Here is a 25,184-nt window from a genome sequence, read left to right as displayed (position 1 = left end):
ATGAAAAAGGGGACAGACTTTGAGAGGTCATTATCTAACAGTAAGCAAATGGGTACCTTCTGAACAAAACGTGAATTTTCCACCTTTGTAAATCAAACAGGGAAGACTGGCAGCAAATACGGAACCTTCTATGTGTGCCTCACCGTGTCCCACTGTTGCTTCATAGTTTAACAGTACAATTTTGGAGGTCATAGGACTTCTGCTGTCCCTCTGTTTTTAATACCTTTATATTTAAGCCAATGACTGTATTCATCTATTACCCACAGATCCTGAAATTTAAATAAATACAAGACCGCAGCAGAGAGAGAGAGGCCACTCATAGGTACTACTATAGCAAAGGCATTCCTGAGGGGAAAGAATGGGGGTATTTTGCTTTTAAGTTCAATTGCAGCAGTCAATAATATACATTTTTGCAGCATATGTTTACACTTACATTTTACACTTCCAAATGCTATTTAACCTATATTCAAAGGAAACCATTCACTTGTTTGTCAAGACAAGAATGTCTCCATGTCATAAAGAATTGAGGGCTGCTGCAAAGCTCACTTCTCATTAATTCCATAGTGTTTGGTATGTTTAGTGATTTTAGGGCAAACAAAACTTCCACATTGAGAAAAATTACTGACTTAGGTATTTTTAGGTCTATTCTTTACCTCAGCATGCACTTATTTTAAAAAGCCCTATTCCATTCCTAGAGATATTAGTAACTTCTGAAGTATCTCTATAAAATAGAAGCTCATTGGTTTTGAAGGCTACCGAATAGTTAATTTTTTTACCTGGTTTCATATCAAATCTGCAGCAAGCACTAGGAAAAGAAGTACTAATATCATATAGCATTATACAGTACTATTATAGTACTATTATAATACTACATAGTAATACATGATAACAGTGCCTATACCATTATACAGGATTAATATTAATATGTAGTATTAATAGAATTATTCACGTGCTTAAATACTTTGGGACTGTGGTATAAAGTCACGTTTACAAGCAGATTAAGAACATTTTTGAAACTGAAAAGCCCTCTTAGTCTTATTCTACAGCACAAGTAAGAAAGATTAAACACATCTGTAGCTAAACACTAGTACCAACAGGCTCTGTTTTGGTAAAAACCTTTGTGTAGTGTGTTGGGTTTGCGTGGCAAGGTTTTGGTAGCAGGGGGGCTACAGGGGTGGCTTCTGTGAGAAGCTGCTAGAAGCTGCCCCTGTGTCTGACAGAGCCAATGCCAGCCGGCTCTAAGACGGGCCCGCCGCTGGCCAAGGCCAAGCCAATCAGCGCCTCTGTGATAACATTTAAGAAGAAGAAAAACACTTAGAGGGAGAGAGCTTTTGCAGCTGGAGAGAGGAGTGAGAAGATGTAAGAAACTCTGCAGACACCAAGGTCAGTGCAGATGGAGGGGGAGGAGGTGCTCCAGGCGCCAGAGCAGAGATCCCCCTGCAGCCCGTGGTGAAGCCCATGGTGAAGCAGGCTGTCCCCCTGCAGCCCATGGAGGAAGGATGAGGGGGTGTAGAGATTCCACCTGCAGCCCGTGGAGGACCCCACGCTGGAGCAGGTGGAGGCACCTGAAGGAGGCTGCGGCCCGTGGGAAGCCCACACTGGAGCAAGTTCCAGGCCGGACCGGCGGACCCGTGAAGAGGGGAGCCCACGCCAGGGCAGGTTTGCTGGCAGGACTTGTGACCCCGTGGGGGACCCCACGCTGGAGCAGTTTGCTCCTGAAGGTCTGCACCCCGTGAGAGGGACTCCATGCTGGAGCAGGGGAACGATGAGAGGAGTCCTCGCCCTGAGGAGGAAGAAGCGGCAGAAACAACATGTGATGAACTGACCGTAACCCCCATTCCCTGTCCCCCTGTGCCGCTTAGGCGGGGGAAGGTTGAAGCCGGGAGTGAAGTTGAGCCTGGGAAGATGGGAGGGGTGGGGGGAGGTGTTTTAAGAGTTGATTTTATTTCTCATTCCTCTACTCTGTTTTGCTTAGTAATAAATTTGATGAATTCCCTCTCTAAGTTCGGTCTGTTTTGCTCGTGACGATAATTAGTGAGTGATCTCTCCCTGTCCTTATCTCGACCCACAAGCGTTTTGTTATGCCTTTTCTCCCCTGTTTATTGAATGAGGGGAGTGAGAGAGCGGCTCTGGTGGGCACCTGGCCTCCAGCCAGGGTCAACCCACCACATGTAGATATCCAGGACAGAATTTACAACTCCAGCAACTGACACATGCAAACTACCATGCTAATATTTCATTTGTTTAGGTATTTAGCTTGGCTTGCCAACCTTACTATGAAAGCAAAGAAATTAAATCTAATAGCTTCTCTTTTCATATGGCAATTCTGTAATCTGACTAAAGCTTTCTCCTATGACTATCTACATAAAGTATACAGCTAAACATTGGCACTTTCAGAACAACCAAGCAATTGTACAGTTAAAGACTGCATAAGTTTGATTCCAGTACGATGATCAGCCCAATAACTTCAAGCTCTAGAGTCTGTCCTTGAAAGAAGGGATACAGAGATTTGATTTGTAAGTGTAAAATATGCCAAGCATATCTGCACATTGGTATGATAGTTTCAGTTACCTCTGTTTGAATCAATTACTATATAATTCATGCAGAGAGGGATTTAAGACAATGAATGACAAGGTCAATGAGGCCTTCCTCACTGACTAGCTTTCTGTCTTGTCTATCCAAAATTGTAAATAACATTCTGAACCATAAGCTCTCCTCACATCATTGCTGTGTATGTTTGGTACAGATTTAACACTCTTCATTATCCTGTGAGCCTTTCCCATTACAGGAAGCTTGCCTTCTGAGACCCAGATGAAGGGTTTTCCTTCTTCTTCTGCCACACATTGCATTGGTGTCAACAGACTGTGTTCATGTTTTGTTTCTAAATGAACAGCCAAGCATTTTGTCTGGATTACCCTCAGTTGAGGTATTTCAAAAGCAGTCACCAAATACAGTAAATTTCTGTAGCACAAAAAATAATAAATGGAAGTTTTTTCAGAAGTGTTGGAAAGTGCAAAAATGTCATCTTAAAAAGGGGATTACAGAAAGGTAATGAGAAAGGCTGAAAGATTTCTCATTTAAGAACATCATGCATGTTCTGATGGGGTATCAAATGACAGCAATCCCACAGAAATCATACTCAAGGCTAGAAGGAAAGGAAGACATCTGTGTCTTTCTGCACTGCAGCTGCCCTGCAATGCTGCTGCTCTCATCTTCCACTGGTGGCATTTTGTAATCATGTCTGTGCTACCACCAACAGCTACACAATGTGGCCATTTTGAGTAACTCCTGCTCCTTTTAGACTGAGAATGTGCTTTGTACAGAATGCTTAGTCCCTTGACTGTATTCGTGGAAACAGATATAAAGAACTGGGATTTATTTGGGGCAGAAGATTTTCCTGCCAAACAGAAAGGTTAATAAAGAAAGTCTGTTCTAGGGAAAAGCCACTTAACTGCATAGTTTCTAGTCTTCAGCTGTTACAGTCTAGAAAGCAAAGGACTTCGGTCAGCTTCTGCATTTAGATAATGACTGGAAAGGCTCATTAGGTTTTTCAGACAGCTATAAAAAATGATCATTCTAGGAAAACACATCTTCATTATTTTGCTTGTGGAGTGGGAGAAGGGTGGTGTAAAGTAGGACAGGGAAAAAGTGCATCTGCTCTGACTAAACTGCAGGTGCTCACACAAGCTTAGACATTTGGAAAAGAAACAATTTACATGTTTGGGGTCTGCACTTCTTCAGTGTTGAACTCCACAATTTCAATGTCTTTATGTCTGCAGAGAGACCTCTTAAACACCGAAAATCAGTGGGAAATTATGTATCAAGGCAAAAAAAACCCAAGGACTGTTAGGTTCCAAACCTTTGTTTAAAAACAAAAACTACGACAACAAAAAAGCTCAGGGAAAAAACAGATATATCAAGTTCCCCAAATGATCCATTATGTGATGGCCCCCATAAGGAATTATCTTTCTACTGCCCCAGCTGAAGTAAGAATTATTTAATTTTCTTTGAAAAGCATTGTCTGAGCAAGGAGAAAACAACATTTCTCAACACACAACACGTGCTCCTTTTGCTGGGTTTTCAAGAGGGAAAGTTCTAAAAAAATTCATTCACCTTTTTTCCCTGTTGGCCACAAGAAGTATCACCAGCACTGGCAGACAGAAAGGCCGACACGTGCTCGCTCCTGGCACAGCCTCACAAAGGCTTGCCATTGCCTCAGGCGCACATTCCTGCTTGATTACAGCACTCAAAGTGGTACTTCAAATATTTACGTCAAAGCAGATTGCGGCACAAGCAAGGAGCAACACTCCCTCTTCTCCAGACTTGCTGAGCTTGACAACTGCCCCCTTCAGAAGTGCCCTAAAATGGGTGAGGGCAATGAGGCAACATTCTTATAAAGGCATGCTTGGCCACAACACTTTTGCCTGTGGCTCCAGTGGTAGGCTACACTCAACGAGACTGGCAAATGCAGCATATTCTCCTGCTCTAATGGGGCTAATCAGGTGGACAGATAGATTAGGGAGGAATAACCCCAAGCACCAGTACAGGTTAGGGGTTGAGCTGCTGGGAAACAGCTCTGCAGAGAAGGACCTGGGAGTCCTGGTGGACAAGCTCTCCATGAGCCAGCAGTGTGCCCTTGTGGCCGAGGTGGCCAATGGTATCCTGGGGTGCATTAAGAAGAGTGTGGCCAGCAGGTCGAGGGAGGTTACCCTCCCCCTCTACTCTGCCCTGGTGAGGCCACATCTGGAGTTCTGTGTCCAGTGCTGGGCTCCCCAGTTCAAGAAAGACAAGGAACTACTGGAGAGAGGCCAGTGGAGAGCTACAAGGATGATTAGGGGACTGGAGTATTTCTCTTACAAGGAAAGGCTGAGAGGGCTGGGTCTGTTTAGCCTGGAGAAGAGTAGACTGAGAGGGGATCTTATCGATGCTTATAAATATCTAAAGGGTGGGTGTCAAGAGGATGGGGCCAGAGTCTTTTCAGTGGTGACCAGTGGCAGGACAAGGGGCAACGGCCACAAACTGGAACAGAGGAAACTCCATCTCAATATGAGGAAAAACTCCTTCAGTCTGAGGTTGACAGAGCACTGGCACAGGCTGCCCAGAGAGGTTGTGGCATCTCCTTCTCTGGAGATATTCAGAACCTGCCTGGATGCGATCCTGTGCAACTTGCTCTAGGTGATCCTGCTTTAGGAGGGGGTTGGACTAGATGATCTCCAGAGGTCCCTTCCAACCCTTGCCATTCTGTGATTCTGGGGAGAATTCACAGCAGCCTGAAAATCAGGGACCCTGGGAGGGTGTGGACAGGATGCCCTGGGCATGCCCATCGTACAGGGGAATAACATTGTGGCTGCATTTTGACTAAGGACAGCCTAAAGATTACCAAGGGGTACTCAGAGCACCGTGTCCAATAATAGTGGGTTAGGATGCCACCACACTTTTTCAGATGGGCTATTTCACTAGCTGTCTCTGGGGTAGCTGCACACAAACAAAGCAGATGCAAATCTACGCGGCTGCTGCAAATACCTCTATTTGACAGTGATACAGATGGTACCAATGCATAGCATTACATCATTTGGAGTTAATATTGTCAGGGTTCTTATGTCACATTAATAAACTCACGGTAAGACAACTTAACTCGCCAGAATGGGTACTGCAGTACGCATGAGAATTCATAAAACAGCATCCAATGGAGAAGACACTGGACGTTTCCTAACAACATGCAGCATCAAGTGAAGCACAGGGCAATGATTTTTAATATTTTCTTCTTAATTGATGGGACAGTGAGCATTTTCCAGTGGTATTGCTGAATTGAACATTTTCCTTAGTTGCCTTTCTCAGACCTCAGACATAGTTCATGAACCACAGGTTGAAAATACCTTCTCTAAGTTCATCAGTTATGAAAGCAATGTCATCACTTAAAAATTGCTGTGCTTGAACCAACCTATGTGTACCTCATATTCTCATGGGAGACACAACTGGAAAGCAAACACAGGGTTGTAGGACTTAAGAGCTGGTTCCAGAAAACAAAAAGAACTTGGTACATATCCTCACAGTGCCCTTTACACTTCTACACAGCATTCTAAATTTAACTGCTCCCTTTAAACATCCTTCTGTCCAGTCTAAGCTTCAGCTTCTCCCAGCCTGTAAGATACAAAATTTGGTGACATTAAATGCAAGTAAAAAGTTTAACAGACCTGCACCCTGTTTGAGAAGCTCCGCTGCTGAGTTTGCGGCAGTTTGTGGAGAAGTTTCTGCTATCTCCTCCAAGGGATCTGCAAACAGAAAACACTGTCCATGTCTTGTATGGTCTTGAATAGACAAATCAATGCACATGGTCAAGTATGAGTTTAGCTTTTGTAACTGTGATCTCATCTACTGGACAACTCTTGGCTAGAAACACGAAACGATCTTGTATCTGCAACTATAATAATTTGTGTGGTTTTTGTGCTGCATCAGGTGGGTTTTTTTGCATCCAGCGCTGCAGTAGGGGTGCTCAACCTTTATTTTCTGACAGTAAAAGACCTAACTACATAGCATATCCTGCAGAGACACACATGATGTCACATTAAAACAATACTAATAGTTACAATCCTTCATTACAACCTCAACATTTTTTAAATTGTGCAATTTTAATTATCTCATTTAATTTGTATAATTTACACTAATTCAGGCATAAAGACTTTGTGTTTCTATGATGAAATCAATTAAGTGTATTTTGATTCAAAAGATGACTACATAATCCTTCTGTCTTCGTACTTATATAGAAAACAAACATTTGAACTATTAAGACAGCAGTGGAATGTTTGCCTGCCAATCTTCTGTTAAAATTAGCGAGAAAACTGTCCATCAATATGTATGTTACTTCAGTTATATAAATACATGTAAAAAGATCTCACTGTATTTAACATGATGCATGCTGTCTTTGAATACATTCAAGTGTGGAAGAGAGCAGTAATACAGTGTGTGACACTATTCACATGTTTAGTTATCCATATGCTTTAAATACTCCACATACTGTGTCTAGAATCATTAACCACAGAAGATCATCTTAAAATGCAAAATCATATTGGATTCAAAAATAAATCCAAAATAAAATTTCACTGTAGTATGTTTTTTCAGAATAAGGCAATTTTTTCAGTCCTGAAAGCTCAGAAGGAGCTTTCCATTTAAGGTGAGAAGGACAAGGAGAACAAGCCCACCTACCACACTGGTTTGCCATATAAAGAGATCTCTGGTTACATCTACCAGAGCATGTTTTTGTGCTAAAATGGTTTCATTAATGTATTTTCATAATTCAAATGCTATGTTTGAACACTGACATATGGCCTTTAACAAAAGTTTAAACAGTTGAGTAGAAAACCACAAGAATGTTTAACATTTCAATAATACATCTGGTGTTAACTTCATGTGGGAGAGTAACAGACAACTGAATTATGGGGCAAGCATAGCTACATTTTGCTGTTGTCTTAGAGTGGTTTATGAAATCACCATAACCAAAATTAGAACTAAAGTCTCATGATGCAACACGGGCTTTTTGATCATTCACTTAAACAATATTTGTACCTGTTTAAGTTGCTACTTCCTTCCTGTCAGTGTCACACTCAAAGCACCTTCTGTTCTTTACCTACATGCCCTCCCTAAAGCCCTTTTGCCACCCAGACCTGAATGACTGGTTACATCTAACCATACATGGGCATAATTTCATGTCTGAGAAGTACATTTGTCTTCCTACATGCTAAGATTACTGTGCAGATTTCCATCATGCATATATGTTTATGACTGGAATATCACAATACTAGTCTGCTCACAACTACAGCTTGGAAAAGAGCCACAGCACTACTGAAGAACCACTTTTAAAACACAGCTTCCTTCCCTGTGCATTCTTGCTTAGATCTCAGCTTGTGACATATTCACCTGCCTTCAGACACTTGCACTTTGAAGCAGAGCTTGGCTGGGTATATCTCTTCTGTACTTTAACAAGCATACCTCTGTCTGGGATGAGGAGCTTGCAGGGCAATGCCAGTGGAGTGATGGAATGCTGATACACCAGAGCTGTCAAACTCCCTGTGGTCAGAAGAGTAACAAGACATGCACAGTTAACTTGGTGGACAACAAGAATGCTTAACAGTTATGTTGAGTCTCAAATATTTTATAGACCAAGGGGCCTCCCCTCCTGCCCTTTAAAAAAAATTCTCTTGGCATCTAAGCCAAGACCTTCTTAGGTCATCTTTAGCGTATTCATGCTTCCCAGCACCCAGCACTGTCCCAGCTGGATGTACTTGAACTCATTAATCACAATCATACAGTCCCTTTCCCTGCTTAAACACACTGCTTAAATCCTAACCTAAATGACTTTGCTTCAAATGGAGAAAGCACAAAAATGACAAAACCAGTAACATATGGAAGTTAGTAAATTCCTTTCAATGCTCTTAACTTCTGCTACATTAAATGTGGTAAATTTTATGAAAATGGTAAGAGCATAAGGGGTCAATGCTGTGTGATAAGGCAGAGAAAGGGTGAGTTCTGTCTCTTAACCACCTAGTCTCCACTGTCAAGTGTTTTGTCTACAAGGACCTCTATTTTGTGCTTCTAAAAGTATAAAAGATGGTCTAGATAAAACCTCCTCCATTCAATGCAGCAGTGATCTATGCAGCATTCTCTATTAAATTACTTTTTTTTCCATTCAAAGTCACTTTTGTCATTTGGACTTGGCTTAATTAAAATAATTAAACATTAGTCATCCTTGACATTAGCATGTGAGACTATACTCTAAGGAGTGAGAGGAAGTCATAATATTTATCTGTTTGTACAAAAAGCCACCCTTCGATCCCGTTTACTAACAAACATTGAACATTATAATCATGTGCTTGAGAAACATCACAGTTCAACCAAAACCAGCCTCATTTTTACAGCCTAACAAAAATTTCTTTGAAATGAAAAGATGACCCAGTTCTGCAAGGGTCTTACAGAAACACAAAGACAAATTGATATTATTAGTCCTTCATTGTCTTATCCATACGAGTGTGTGATAGTGCCTGCCCACCTACTTTGTGAAGCAGTTTTGAGGCTGTACACATTGAAAGATTAGGAGATGCTCAAACTAAATGATTAGTAGGGCTACATATGTGTGCCACAAACAGATACGTCAAGATCAAGGTAGAACTGGGCTAAAAACTCTGATTTTAAATGTGTCTTGCCAAGCGCTGACAAAATTCAATCCACCTTTACTTCAAATAGGATTTGTCATTTTACACTTGTTCATTTTATGATGGTAGATGACCCTTTCCCGGGTGTACTGGGTGTATGGAACAAGGCTGGTAGCAGGGGGCAGGAGGGCTGCAGGGTGACCTCTGTGGGAAGAGGCCAGGGACCGCCCCATGCTGGACACAGCTGGCTCCAACAGACCCACTGCAGGGCACCACTGAGCCACAGGTGGAATGCCTCTGGGAAAGCATATCTAAGAAAGGGCAGAAAAGGCTGCACAGAGACAAGAAGGGAACAAAAAGGGTGACACAGCAGAGGGAACACCATGGTCAGAGAAGGACTAGGAGAAGGAGGTGCTCCAGGAACCCAAGCTGACGTCCCCCACCCTGCAGCCCGTGGAGGACCTCACATTGGAGCAGACGGATGTTTCCTGAAGGAACTGTGGCCCATGGAGAGTGCATGCTGGAGCAGATATTTTTCCTGAAGCATGGCAGCCCATAGCAAAAGCCCACACCTCAGCAGGAAAAAAGTGGAGAGGGATGGAGCATCAGAGAGGAAATGTTCTGTAGTAACTGTATGCCCCCCACGCCCACCTGCACTGCCTCTGGTGGGTGTGAGGAGTCTGGGGGGAAAGAGTGAAGTTGAGCTGGAGAAAAGGGGAAGGAAAAGTGTTATATTTTAATGTTTGTCTTTGTTTCTCACTACCTGAATATTGATTTTCATTGGCACAAAAAGAAAAAAAAAAATTTCCCCAAGTTGAGTCTCTTTTGCCCACAGTAGTAACTGGTTAGAAACCTCCCTGTCTTTATCTCAACCCATGAGCCTTCTCACCTTATTTTCCCCTTCTGCCCCACTGAGGAAGGCAAATGAGTAAGCAGCTAGGTAGATGTTTGGCTGTTTGCCACAACAGGTAATGTACTTTCATCATATTACATTAGGTAGGCTGACACAGCATAATGTACTTCGTGAATGTCCCACTCTGGTGTCATTTTAGCCAGCTAGTATACAGTATAAATATAGCACAGGATAAAATAAGGCAAAGGGCCTGAATCAATTAAGGCCCAGAACAATGATCTAGCTCAGCTGTCTGTAGCAGCATTTAGTAGTTGTAGACAAGCTTGGCCACTTGAAGCTTGGTCATGTGCAACTGTGCTAGAGTGCCCTGCACATATACTTAAAGTAAATGTGTACAAGGCTCCTATAACCTTAGCATGGGTTCCTACAGAAATCGTCAGGGCTTGAGCAAAGTATTCTCTCATTTGCACTCCATCCAAGTCTATAAAACAGCTCTGGCAAATGCAAACTGTTTCCATTTTCTGTATCCCTGTGATGTAAAGTACTTACCAAAATACGGTTCATTTGGGCATCCTTTCAAGCGTACCCCCTTGTGAGTGCATTCAATCAGAAAATGCCTTACAAGTTCATTTGACAAATCTCCAACTGTGTTAAAAAAGAAAAAGCAAGCTCATGATGAGAAGCAATGAACAGACAACAGTCTCACAAATTAGCAGGTCTTTATAAAGCAGTTTTCCATATTACCACCAAATGTTTTATATACAGCATGCAGACCGGCTCTGCTGCAAGGTTACAAGCGATAGCAAAAAGGCCATTTTGCAAAAAACAAGCAAATAGTTCACTTTAGACAGCCAGACATAAAAAAGTTTTATAATCGTGACTGAACATCCAAATGATGTGACTGGTGTCCAAAATGTCCAAGCATGGTCCCACTACAGACAGGAACAGAAATTTGGAAAACAAATGGTTAGAAATTCTGATGCACTTGCCCATTAGAAGAACTTGTATCCAATGCGACAAGGGAGTAAAAGTATGATGAAATAGAATCATAGAATCATTTAAGTGGGAAAAGACCTTTAAGATCATCAAGTCCAATTGTAAAGTTTAACTATGCTCTCAAAAAAATCCTAACAAGTACTTCAGTGATTTACAGTTAGTTTCTTTATGAAGTAGTTATTAATTTGGTTCAAAAACTGTAATATGTATTTTGTAAGATTAATGAATATAATGAACTTAACAAATACTGAGATTTCTAGTGACAGTTCTGCTTGCAGAACTTTTTTCAGATTAAAACAATAGAAGATTTAGCTATACAAAGGTAATGATGCCAAGTCTCTCAGTCAATTTTTAAGTTTTAAAATGTTTGCAGTTTTACGCTAAATCTTTGCTCCTGAAAACAATTACATGAAACACTCAGGTTTCACTAGATTTTTAAAGACAGTTTTTATCTCTCAGGAATCTAGGACAAATCAAAATTGTTAGGTTGAATGTAATGAAAAGATTCAAAATCCGAGAGGCATATAAAAATTCCCTTAAGATTTAGCATTCTTTTAAACATATACATACATATGCACACTTAGAATTAAGACAATTTCATTATTTCTTGAAAGACTGGTTCGCAGGTTTTCTCACCTGACTTCAAACTGAAACTCTCTCCAAGTAATTAAAGGGTTATTTCATAGCAAGAGACAAAACTACTCAACCATTCAAACCTTAACAGAAGAGCCACAAACACAAATGCTCCCTTTGATTCTGATCTATCAGCCACGGTCCAGGAAACCCATGACATGAAAGGCTGACTTTCACGCTAATACAGATGAACACATTAATTTGGACAGCAGAAACTTCTATGCAAGCACATATTGCAAATATCACCTTGTCAAATAGCTTACCGTTTGTCATTATGCTCTCACAATATTAAAAATAAAGGACTACAAGGGTATGTGGGAAGGGGAAACCTGGAACAAGAAACCCTGCAGGAGACTGAACAAATTTGTGCCTTCTGAGATGAAACGGTGGGAACCCAAAAAGCTAAATATCACAGAGAAGTGGAAGAATGCTACCATTTCAACTAAAATTTTCTCTTACTACCACTTGCCTGTGGTACAACTAACACAGGCTGGCTCTTAAAGGCTAACAGAGTTTGAACTTTCATGTCTTCCTGGACTTCATTGGTCTGATGATAAAAAGAGATTACTAAAACCACCTACAGTCACTCTCCATTTCCCTCCTTATTGTTGCTATCACCACCTCAGTGCACCCATTGTCTTCACTGAATGAGACATTGCAGTGGTTCTGCTGGTGTTTCTTGGCAATAAAAAGAAGGATGACATGGCAAATATTTATTAGAAATTGTCTCAAGATACCAGATTAAGTGTACGGCATTTTGAAAGTGTTATTCTAATAGAGGTGGACTGCTAACCTTGCCCCAGAGTAAGCATGAAATCTTAAAAAAACCCAGAAACCAACAGACAGCCAACCAACCAAAACCAGACAAAACCACAACACTAAGAGTCACTGCTTTCCTGTGATTTCAGTTGCTTAACTCACTAGGCAGCATAAACTAATGAAACACAATGACATGGTTTGGCCCCAGCCGGCAGCTGAGCACCACGCGCACGCTCGCTCACCCCTCCCCCAGCGGGATGGGGAGGAGAATGGGAAAGACAAAGGCAAAGCCTCGTGGGTTGGGATAAGGGCAGCTTACTGGGACGGCAAGGGAGAGGGAAATAAATAACAACAATGGTACTGATAAAGGGATGTTCACAATGGGTGATAACAGAGAACAATTTACCGATCCCACACACACAGCCCGTCCTGGAGATACGCCAAACCCACCCCTCCCCCCCCTCCCCGACAAGCCCCCCTTTTATGGTGAGCATGATGTCACATGGTATGGAATAGCCCCCGGCCAGCTTGGCTCACCTGTCCTGGCTCCTTGTGAAATTAACTCTATCCAAGCAGAACGAGGACACATAATAAGCTTTGTAAAAGGAAAACAGCAGCACTGAAAACCATCCCGCTACCCTTGCAGTAGCACAAATGAAGCCAAGAATACTATAGATACTGGCTGCTGAGTTTCCATACATTGACTAATGCTTTCTGTACATTCTTCTCATTTTACCTTTCACAACTATCAGGCACAAGTTATACATGGAGGCACTGGAGCTGGGAGAGTAGGTGTATTTCATCACTTCTTTTAAACAACTACCATCTTTCCTTAGGGAGCATCCTCAGATTTGTATCTAATGTAGCACTGTCTCAAAACAAAACCTGGGGGCCAAGAAAACACTTTACATGGTGGTATGTGGATCAAATGCAGACTTCTGATTGCTAGGAAGGACCCAATACTGAGATGACACTGGCTTTCTGTTAGGTTCATAAGGTACAACACATGCACAGCCACAATGAAAATACACTTACAAGCCATGGTGAAACTGTAAAGTACAACAGACATCCAGTCTCATTTACCAAGGTACCAAATGGAGCCTGTAATTCAAGTTGGACTTACTAGAAGACAGGAGATTCCTCCAGATTATTACCCAGTAATAAGGACTTCTTACTATGTATGGCTTGTTCAGTAATAGGTAGAAGGCATACAGTACCTTTCTTGTTTAACTGCAGCACAGAAGGAGGTGGTGTAGCAACTTTCATTGCTAGCCCATAGGCTCCCCGGAAAGAATGACTGTCTCGAACAATGAATGACCCAGGTTCCTTGTCCTTGAGAACCGCAATGGCTGCAAGGGATTCCAGGAAAGAGAGAGAAAAACAGTTCCAGAACAATGCACGCACCCAAAAAGTACAGAAGTGCAAATCTATAATTAATAGGAGACTAAAGGAAATAAGATCCTTTCTTCGATCTTCACTGCTGTAGAACAGAATACAATCAAGCATATTTGGGGGATCTGAGTGGAAACATCTTGGGAAACATCTTGTGTGAATCTCACAGATACTTATTTCAAGAGAAGCCTGAAGTGAGCACAGCTCTCTCTAATTCCTTGGCTGACTAGACAGCACTGTTTTTCTTTTCCTACGTAGCTTCAACAGGCGGAGCAGATCTGTCATCATCCACCACCAAGTTTCTGTCCCTGCAAAGCTGTCTCACTCCCGTACTAGTTTTAAAGCAAGGGAAGGGATGTAAGTGAATATTTGCTCTTTGACTGTCCAAGCATTGAAATATTTTACATCTATATTCTATGATCTCTGCTGGAAGTGTAATATGAAGTCCGTCCCAGGAGGAACCATTTGCAGGGAAACTGATCTTGCTTTGCATGAGTCTGCTGCAGACTTCCAAATCTAGTAGCGCAAAATCTTAAACTTACTTTGAAAAAAGACAAAACATTAATCTAATGATTGATCTTAATTTGATCTTAATAAAACCTTAGTACTTTGCTTTTTTTTTTTTCCCCTTAAACTTTTTGTAAATACTCATGTTTGTTTCCAGAATTTCTAACAATCAGCAAGCCTTCAAAGAAACCCTGGAAAAGCTCAAATTTTACCCTGGAGTCCTTAACTGTCTGTATAAACAGAACATGGAAATTATGCATATAGGGCATGAGGCCATATTTTGCAAGGCTTTACAATGAATACATCATAAACACACACACATACATCTTTTTTTTTCTCCATGAAAAAAAGAGTAGGAACAGAAAATCGGAAAAATGCAGACTTAATTGTCTCCCGTTTAAGTGAGTAAAGCAAATGCATATAAATTCCATTCTATTCATCTGTTGCATGATGAAGAAAACAACTATTTTCACCACAACCCTGCAATTCAGCAGTACTCACACAACACTTCTAAATCTGCAGGGGGACAGTAATCATTTGTGACAGGAGCCATCCATTAAGCCCCAGAAAAAAGAACAAGTGCTCCTCCTCCTCAGCAACAGTATCCTAAAACACTTTTTAAAAGGAATTTTACTTGGTAGGGTGAAAAGAGGCACACTAAAAGGTTGGGAAGATTTGTTTTCATTTGTTCAGGCAGCTAGGTTTAAACTTCCTTTATTATCTACTCCCCTCTCTGGACTTGAATCAAGTCAGAAAATTTTTTTTGCACATTTAAAGACTCAGTTCTCGTTATGAGTGGGGAGCAGACAAGGGGAAGGGGACTGGAGTGAAAGGGCCAGTAAAACATCATACAAAGATGAATTAATGATCTGTTTTCTATGACTGTTACTCTCCTGGGCTCATATTTAGCACTACAAGAGGCATCCTCACCATTTGAGAAACTATGAACTAGACAGACATTGCAACTCACGATCTGCCAATAGCTGAAGGCTATTTTGGTTTAGCGTGAACTTCCTTTCCAATGCAGAACTAATTTGTCATTTTTCCTTTTTTGACAACCACATTTTAAAAATCCCAGTTTAAAATCCTGCCATAACTCATTAAATACAGTTCAGCATAGCTGATTATTGCAATATGGACACAAGGACTGTCAGACCAATTGCATCTGCAAAGCACCCGGCATGCTTTATTTACGCATTGTTGCAGGGACAAGGTATAAATTCCTATGCACACATTTTCACATACATAATAAAAGCTTTCTCCATTTCATCAATACACATCTACATATAGATGTACTGTATCTGTATTGTACATCATAAAGATGTTGTTCCATGGGAGTGTTATTTCGTGACCTTTAAGAAATAATGTATGTGACTTGCAGCTGACAATGAAATTCAGGCTACAGAACAACTGGTAGATGACGATGCTTTTATGATAACTTCTAGCTAATGAATTATTCTCCGATACTTAGCATCTCTCAACCCATTATCTGTGCAGGGAAACACAGATGACTGAAATCCTGCCAGAGCAGCACACTTGTACTTGAAAGGTTTCTAGAGAGCAGACAGTTGTTTAGTATTGCATCATGCATATCTGCCATTCCAAAACCTGGAGCTTTTCAGTAAAGTACATTTGCAGCAGCTACCACAGGCAGATTTAAATTACTTTGTACTTAGTTCAGTTAGGCTAATAATTTGTCTGATGAACTGAATATTTTTAAGGACTACTTGACTGCCCTCCACACTCAAATTCAGCCTTTGGACAAAAGAAATTAAGTGAGGTTGTCTGTGGCCCTTCTAAGTTTTGTATTTCTTCTTGTATTTCTTTTAGACATCAGGTATGCATCAAAAGAATTTAAGGAGAATTCATCAACTAGCCTTTCTGTGAATGTATATACCACATTATATATCAGTTGACATACCTTGTTCTCTTGAAATATCTGGCTTATACCAGAACTTGGATGTGTCCTGGACAAATTTTACAGTCACATGTTTATCAGTTGTGTTTTCTGTGAAATAAAAGGGAAAAAAAGTCAAGAAATTTTTTAAATACAAAAGCATTTTTAACTTTCCTTTCCAACTTCTAATCACCTTCATTATTCAAAAAACTCATGATTATAAGGACAATTTAGAGAAACTCTGAACTATTTGAGAACCAGCAAATATAATACCGTACACTAAGATTCTGAAATCATTCTTGAAGTTGCATTTTGCAAAACACAGAAAATATGAAAAACTCTTACATTTATAAAGCTCTATGAAATATAAAGCTTCTCAATGGGGTCCAGTGAATACACATCTACATTTTTAACTATTCTTGACACAAGTCTAGGAAGGTGCAGAGAGAAGCCAGCCCTTATTAAAAGAAGTTAGACTCCACACTGCTTGCTTGTGGTTTGGCAGTTCAAAAGGTAGGCCGCCCTTGGCTGACATCTAGGGAAGCACAGAAGGAATCCTACAGCCTTGTTCTCTGAATAATACATCCAAAGCCAGTGAACTGGTGCCACTTAGTGCAAACATTCGAGTCCTCTGTGCCATTTTCATTCCATTGCACTTTTTTTTTTCTCTCCTCACTTTTAAAATCCCCTAAATGCTTTTTATAAACTCCTATAAAATCTAATGTATTTTGCATTTCTCTGATGCAAAACCTACCTGGCACTGGAGAAGTACTTAACATTTTTGAGAAATCTGGGAGGACATTTGGGAAGGGGATGCTGATTGTGCTTCCACTGTGGGGGCTAGAGAAGCCACTTGAAGAAGGTGACACAGAGGCAAAGGAACGGTCTCCTTCAGAGGACCTCTTTTTCTCTGGAAGAGGTGGTTGAGCATGTAGGTTTCCTCCATGGTGCTGCTGAACCGCACTGTTCTGGCTATTGTGTCCAGAGGCCACTGTAAGAAAGTTTTGTGTCAAAAAGCCATTGTCCTCAGCACTTGCCACTGATGAGCTCATGGTTTTAGGAGAGATGCTAGTATTGGCTATGAAAGTAGCTTGTTTCTCCTCTCGGGGGGAGCCACTGCCCCTGTTGCCCCCACAGTAGCTGAGGTAGGCCCGGGCACTGCTGCTGACAGCAGGTTCTTGCTGTGGCTCTGCTGGTGAATTCTCCAGGCTGCTCAGGGTGACAACTTGCAGTCCTGGAGTTTGGAAATGAGACAAGAGAGAGACATCTTGCATGGCGTTTGAAAATTCAGAGGGCACAAGGTAACCTCCTGGGGGCCTGCTGTTTCCCATTGAAAGCTGGAGCGACGAGGAAGCTTTAGGGCTGCTTTCAAGCCAAGGACGCTCTGTTGCAGAGGAACTGTCAAAAAAAAGCCAAAAATTGAACACAAAAATAAAACAACAGCCAAATCATTCCCTTAAAATGTCACTGTACAATCCATACTCCAGTGATCCTTGAAAGCAATGCATGACCTCACGCAGGACAATACCTGAGGGTGCTCTTTGACAACATGCTGGATCTGGTAATGCAGCTGGAAAAAGGGATTCCAGCCCCATCCTGATCACTCATTTCTTCAGTATAGGTCATTCCTTTCTGCCTCATCTCACCCTCCACCTAACCATGCTGATGGGACAATTTCTGAGTTTGCACTGTAAACCAGGCCATGAAATTAATCACAGTTAAAAATACTCCTGCTCCTCCCTGTTTGAGAGGGTTACTTTTAATATGAATCAGTTCAGTGAGGCTGTCCACAGCATTGCTTCACATACAGTGGTCCTGGAGATCTCTACATGGTGAGTTGAAGTGCTACCTGGAAAACAGCAATAGGAGGCAAGAATTTCTTAAGCCAAGGCTCCCTCATATCAAAGGCAGAGGTTTATGGAAGAAAACTGCCACTGCCACAGCAGAGTAAGAATGCTCATTTTAAAAGAAAAAAAGAAAAGAAAAGGGCTAAGGAGGTAGTTCTGCCCATCACACAATAAGTCAGTAACTATGATGAGAACATAGTTCAGAAGACCCGACTCTTAGACCAGGTCCCTTTTAATACAATTTGTATTAAAAAAGGAAGGGAGACAGGTCTAGTGGTTAATTTACTTGTTGATAGGATCATTTTTGACTGATACAATTAAATATTTCAACAGTAAACATTATATTTTTCTACTGGGTACCAATTCCACCTGCTCAAGTGAAGAATAACAAATATCCTTCTAAATGAGACAAACTAAGCTTCTGATGAAACCATCTGATAAAAGTTTAAATTGTCTCCTTGCTTCTAAAAGTGAAATGCCCTTAGACTGTAGCTGGTTTTCCAGCAATTACCAGCAATATCAAATGTAGAGAGAACAAACTCACTGCGAGATGCAAAGGGAAAAGAGCCAACATAAGATATATAAAAAAGAAAGGATTTTTTAATTAAAAGGGAGCTGTGGAAATGGATACCAGTAGATTTGAGCAGATCAAAGTAGAAGGGCCATAAAGGAATGGAAGGGAAGCAAATGGAAGAGGACATCATTGCAAGAAAAAAAACCCCACAGCTGTAGCTATCTGCTAGATGAAATGAAAAATGACAGAATAAATATTTAGAAAGAAGGGAACAAAATTTTCTAGGTAAAGTTTGAAGTAGGAACCTAAAGTTGATAATGACTGCATTGCCTGATAACATTTCATTGTAAGTGGATATGAATTAAAAGCTTATGTTCCCTCCTCCTCAGAAAATACTAACATACTTTGTTCAGTCTTATGATTCACATTCATAATCACATAACAAAAACATTCCTTCACAGTCTAAGTACTGATTGAAAATGAAATCAATTAGATAGGAAGATAAAACATGAATAGGTATCAACATACTTTTTACCACAATACAAATATGAAATAATAAAATTTCTCAGCCTGCCAAGCAGTTGAATGGGAATCAGCTATTCACTACCAAAAACAAATCCTCTGACATTTTACTGACTAGAAATGCATGTACTGCAGTGAGAAGAGTGTTCCCTCTCTCTCATATACAACTTATTCCAATATGAAATTTCATTAAATGCTTTTCAGTAAGGCCTTAGAGAAGCTGGTTAAGCGCACAGGAAAATATGTATCAGCTTGTACTAGCATATAATAAAGTAACTGAGCTATAAATTCCTATTTATTTTTGTATTCCTATTTATCTTCACAGTTAATTGTCTCCCTGACATAAATAACATCTATATATGTGATAAACTCCAGCTGGTGGACAACATCATTATTAAATGTCACAACCAAACTCAAAGTCCTTGGACAAATGTTCTACAATGAAGATGCAAGCATAATATATTGGCTAGAAACAGTAGTTATGATAACTAAACAGTAAGGTAGGAGAATCTTTTCCTACCTGTCTCCCCCTGGGATAGGACCGTTACATGAAACGGTACATGAAGATGCAAAACAGTGCTGAAAGGAGGGATCCATCTGCATGTTGGCCCTCAGCAAAGCAGGGTTAGTGCTCACAGTGCTGTCAGACATCACCATAGAGTGGTTAATGGCTTCTGCGTAACTTCGAGATTCTGCAGCAAAGGAAACAAAGTAAAAAGCAAATTAAAAAACAACTCACATTTTTATGGACCTTGTACTGAAAGAAGTGTTTATAAAACAATCTGGGTTTCTGTTAATAGGACCCTAAAGAAGAGGTTTTATTTGTTTGAGCAGTAACATTTTATTTCACAACATTACGTTGAGTGCTGAAAACATCCAGCAGGACAAATGGCAGAGGGAATGAACATTACAGAATTGCATCACTCAAACTGCTTGATCAGTTCTCCAGGGTACATTCTCTAGCCCAAAAGATGAGAACAGACCCGTCTGTTCCAAGTTGCTTTGCATTCCACAGTCCACAGTGTTAATCAGATATGTCTAGTTAAGTATCGTATGTGACTATACACACCATCAGTGTGCACAAAGTGATAGAAAACTGGAGTATTAATTCAGCCCACCCATTCAGTCCACTGCTGAACGGGACAGGGGACCTAGTGAAAAATGACACACAAAACGTTGAGGTACTCAAAACCTTCTTCACCTCAGTCTTTACCAGAAAGACAGGCCTTTAGGAATCTAAAGCCCCTGAGACCATAGGAAAAATCTGGATCAAGGAAGACTAATTTTCGGTGGAGGAGGACCAAGCAAGGAGCACTTAAACAAATGGGACATATATAAGTCCATTGGGGCCTGACAGGTTGCACCCACAAGAGCTGAGGGAGCTGGCTTATACCACTGCAAGGCCACTCTCAATAATCTTTACAAGGTCACAATGATTGGGAGATTCCTGAAGACTGGAAGGGAGCAAGTGTCACTGCTATCTTCAAGAAGGACATGAAGGATGATTGGAGGAACTGCAGGCTTGGCTAGCCTAACCTCAGTCTCTGGGAAGGTGATGGAGCAACTAACCCTGGAAACCACTTCCAAACACATGAAGGAAAAAAAGATGATTTAGAGTTGTCAGCATGGATTTACGACGAGGAAATCATGCTTATCCACCCTGATAGCCTTCTTCAGTGAACTGACTTGCTTAGTGTCTATGGGAAGAGCAGTGGATATTGCTTATCTTGACTTTAGTAAGGCTTTTATCAAGGTCTCCCATAACATCCTCATAAACAATCTAACAAAGCATGGGTTAGATAAGCGGATAATGAGCTGGATTGAAAACTGGCTGAATGGCTGGGCCACTAGGAAGCAAGTTACTAGTATTATGGGTTGATAGTGGTGCCAATACTGTTCAACACTTTCATTAACAACCTGGATGATGGGATAATGTTTCATGAGCAAGTTTGCAGACAGCAGAAAACTGTGAGGAGTGACTGACAAACCAAACAATTGTATTGCCATTTAGAAGTGGGAGAAATGGGCCAAGAGGAATCTCAAGAAGTCCAACAAGGGGAAATGCAAATTTCTGCTACATCTGGGAAGGAATAATCCCAGGAACCAGTACATGCTGGGGGCCAATTGGCTGGAAGACAGCTCTGCAGAGAAGGACCTGGGGGTCCTGGTGAACAGCAAGCTAACCATGAGCCAGCAATGCAACCTCATGGCAAAGGTGGTCAACAGTATCCTGGGCTGCATCAGAAAGTGTTGCCGGCAGGTCAAGGGAGACAATCCTTCCTCTCTGCTTAGCACTAGTGAGACCACATCTGGAGTTCTGTGCCCATTTCCGGGCTCCCCAATGCAAGAGAGACATGGACTTGCTTGAGCAAGTCCAGTGCAAGGCCACAAAGATGCCTGGAGCATCACTAGGACTTGAGCATCATACATAGGAGCAGGGGCTGAGAGAGCTGGGGCTGGCAGCCTGAAGCAGAGAAAGCTCAGACATATATTATCACTATGTGTAAAAACCTGACGGGAGGGAATGAAGATGAGGGAGCCAGTCTTCTCTCACTCGTCTGCTCACACGAGAAGAAAAGGACATAACTGGGGTTGAAAGGCAGTTGAGCAGCACAGAGCAGCATGGGGTTTAGTTACCAGTACAGCTACAGACTTCAGGTGTGACTTTGTTCACACCACACAGACAAAAAAATAAAGCAACTGTAAAATTTTCTTTTCTAATAGCTTGCAAATAGCATCAGAGTAATTGGTTTCTAAATTGATTCAAGTCTAAACTATGTTCAACTTAATTGTACTGGACATAAATACTATGGGATATCTTTAAAACGGATACATTTGGATGAGGAACAGTTTAATCCCCTTTTTCACAGGTACATTTTAATAACCAGTCAAGCTCTAATGAGGATTACATTTAATTATTCTGGTATAGTCTAAAGCAATCCAACACCTATTCACATAAGCCCAGGTTCAGCGGCATTATTTTCTACCACAGAAAAGGCCACGCACTAAGATACTGCAAATGCCTGTGCATCTGAATATCTTCATACACCTGAATAGTTCCATTGACCTGAACACTTGCAGGACTGGAACCCAATAAGATAATCACAGATGAAACAATCTCTCATTGCTGTCTCTTGAGTAGATACACTTCAAAAGACTGAGGGAGAAAAAAACATACAAGAAAGTTACAGATCAATTCCAGTCCCACAGGGAATTAAGATCACGTTAATGCATCTTTTCCATAAGAAATCTTTCTAATGTAAAAAAGGAGGAAGGTTCTCGCTATTTGTGTGACTGCCACTTAAACAAGTCGATTTAAAATAAATCATCTTCTCCCGTCAATTCCTGACAGCCTGGCTCTGCTATTATTTGAATGAGGAGGGTACAAGGTACTTACAAGAAATGCCTGAGATAAGAAAATCTGCAAATCAGTGCTCTGACTGAAAACCATTTGAATTCCTCACATAGCACACATACTGTACACAGCAAACATTTAATTGGACGAGGGAAACATTAGAAAATTGGAACACTGTCTTTTAACTATACCTATTATTTTAACTATATCCATGCCAGCCATTAAAGTGAACTTGAAGGAAATACTGCAGAAATCTGTGTGGTGTGGAAGAGCTAGAGAAATCTGAATCTGTATCTATCTAACATATCAGATATATTGCAGTCATTCTCATACTCGTGCAAACACAGTCAGAAAAAGCTGGCTGCATAAACCTCTAAGTTAGGTCATATTTCTGCTGAAATCAGTGGTGCTTGTTTATGCAACTGTTACAAATATTGACTGTTTACCCAAGTATTACAAAGATTGATGTTAAGCCTTGAGCAATGATTTCAATAAATAATAAAGTAATATTGCTTTGTCTTAACTATTATCTGAGAAAAAGCCAATTAGTTGAATGTGGGTTGGTCAAACTAATGTTGTACATCTGAAGGCTACTAGAGCCTCCCCAGAAACACAACTTTTAGTAGCAGATGAATCTACCAAGATCAGCATCTGTAAGACAAAATATTGTAAGTGCAACAGACATCTCATCTCTGCATATGAACCTGTAGATGCTTCCTGATTATACTGCCAGTTGAGATGACTCTGCTACTGTATAGGAGATGTTAATTCCCATGCCTGCAGGGAATGCATTATGATCACAAGCTTAACTTCATATGCTTGCTTATTTTTGTGCCTCTATGTCTATTCCCCTGATACCAGAATATATAGGGATGTCACCAGATTCCACTTACTAAGAACCTGGGGGCAGGAAGGGGAGTGGCACTCGTTCTAAAAGAGCTTAAAATCTTCTCCCGCTCTAATGCGATCTCAGCTATATGCCTAAGAGTAATCTAAAGCATTTACTCAGCAAACTCCTCTCCCTTCTCCCACCAATAACAGCAATTGCTTAAAGAAATGAACCAAGACTTGATTCTTCCCTGTTTCAGGCCTTGCACTGTTGCTATTATCTTTAGAGCACTGAACGCTGTGTGAGGGAAGAACCGCTGTCACGCTCACAGATGCAGCACTTCTTTCCATACCCAATTTTCACAGGTGTAAAATAGTAAACTAAGAGTGAAAACCCACTGGCAGCCAGGCATGTAATCTGTGGAAAGAACACAAACTCTATACAGCTCTTCCCAGGCTAGAAACAAGTATATCTGAAAGGCACTTCCCATGAAAGCAGCTTTGTTTATATTTCAATTAAAAACAAGCTTGCTGAATATTTCAGCTATGTCCTCTCTATTGTCTGATGCAGAGTCCACACTCACCGGTCAGCTGTTAACCCTTCATCTCATGCAATCATCAACTCAGTGCAATCTCACAGCTTGTGTATGCATGGTACGAACTCCCCTGGCATGTTTGCTACAAAGCATCTAGGATCACCTAGAGCAGGTTGCACAGGATCGCATCCAGGCAGGTTCTGAATATCTCCAGAGAAGGAGATGCCACAACCTCTCTGGGCAGCCTGTGCCAGTGCTCTGTCAACCTCAGACTGAAGGAGTTTTTCCTCATATTGAGATGGAGTTTCCTCTGTTCCAGTTTGTGGCCGTTGCCCCTTGTCCTGCCACTGGTCACCACTGAAAAGACTCTGGCCCCATCCTCTTGACACCCACCCTTTAGATATTTATAAGCATCGATAAGATCCCCTCTCAGTCTACTCTTCTCCAGGCTAAACAGACCCAGCCCTCTCAGCCTTTCCTTGTAAGAGAAATACTCCAGTCCCCTAATCATCCTTGTAGCTCTCCACTGGCCTCTCTCCAGTAGTTCCTTGTCTTTCTTGAACTGGGGAGCCCAGCACTGGACACAGAACTCCAGATGTGGCCTCACCAGGGCAGAGTAGAGGGGGAGGGTAACCTCCCTTGACCTGCTGGCCACACTCTTCTTAATGCACCCCAGGATACCATTGGCCACCTCGGCCACAAGGGCACACTGCTGGCTCATGGAGAGCTTGTCCACCAGGACTCCCAGGTCCTTCTCTGCAGAGCTGTTTCCCAGCAGCTCAACCCCTAACCTGTACTGGTGCTTGGGGTTATTCCTCCCTTTTCCTCTTTCTTGAGCAGCTGAAGAGCAAAGTCACCTCACAGCTTTGGAGTCAATGGTCCAACAATGGCAGGAAAGTGAAAGGAGCAGTCATTCCACTACCATACCTTGTATTTTAGCAGCTTCTGATACATTCTCATCTTTGTAGTCCTTTTTTGTGAGAAGATGATAGCAAACCTGCATTGCATGAGCTTGAAAACTCCAGTCAAGATCCTCAGTTACACTTTCGGGGAAAGGGACCTCTAAGTCACTGTTCCACTCCCAAAACCCTGAGCTACTCCCAAAACTCTTAGGCCAGCCTAAAAGCTGAATGGACACAGAAAAGTGTATTGCTCTGAAGTAAGCCAAAGCAACTCAGCCGCTGACCACCCTAAAGAGCTGCAGAAGGATAAGAAGCTTTGTGCAATACTTTTAAATTTCACAGTCTAATTCTTGATCCAGCCTTCAATGGCTTCAGTAATCATGAAAAAATCCAGCCTAACAAAAGACTTGCAAGAAGCCACATCAGATGTGGCTGTGAAAAATTCCTCATATCAACACTCTCATTCAGAGGCCCTCTGCTTCCACCTCTCACTGTTC

General features: G+C 41.4%; 1 protein-coding gene across 10 annotated transcripts in view; it reads right to left on the bottom strand.

Moving 5' to 3' along the window:
* TNS3 (tensin 3) overlaps positions 1–25,184 on the bottom strand; it is a 262,648-nt gene that overhangs the window by 5,766 nt on the left and 231,698 nt on the right. For all 10 annotated transcript variants that reach the window (XM_054817660.1, XM_054817661.1, XM_054817662.1 and 7 more), the window contains 7 exons: positions 19,587–19,758; positions 16,938–17,581; positions 16,208–16,294; positions 13,605–13,736; positions 10,549–10,644; positions 7,987–8,064; positions 6,195–6,272 (listed from right to left, as the gene is read on the bottom strand). In XM_054817660.1, the coding sequence (XP_054673635.1) occupies positions 6,195–6,272; positions 7,987–8,064; positions 10,549–10,644; positions 13,605–13,736; positions 16,208–16,294; positions 16,938–17,581; positions 19,587–19,758 (1,287 nt within the window). The remainder of the gene's footprint in view (positions 1–6,194; positions 6,273–7,986; positions 8,065–10,548; positions 10,645–13,604; positions 13,737–16,207; positions 16,295–16,937; positions 17,582–19,586; positions 19,759–25,184) is intronic.

The sequence above is a fragment of the Grus americana genome, chromosome 2 (genome assembly GCF_028858705.1).
Source record: "Grus americana isolate bGruAme1 chromosome 2, bGruAme1.mat, whole genome shotgun sequence".
NCBI classification, from domain to species: domain Eukaryota; kingdom Metazoa; phylum Chordata; class Aves; order Gruiformes; family Gruidae; genus Grus; species Grus americana.
Note: the sequence above shows the minus strand (reverse complement) of the source record. Positions and strands in the feature narration are given on the sequence as shown.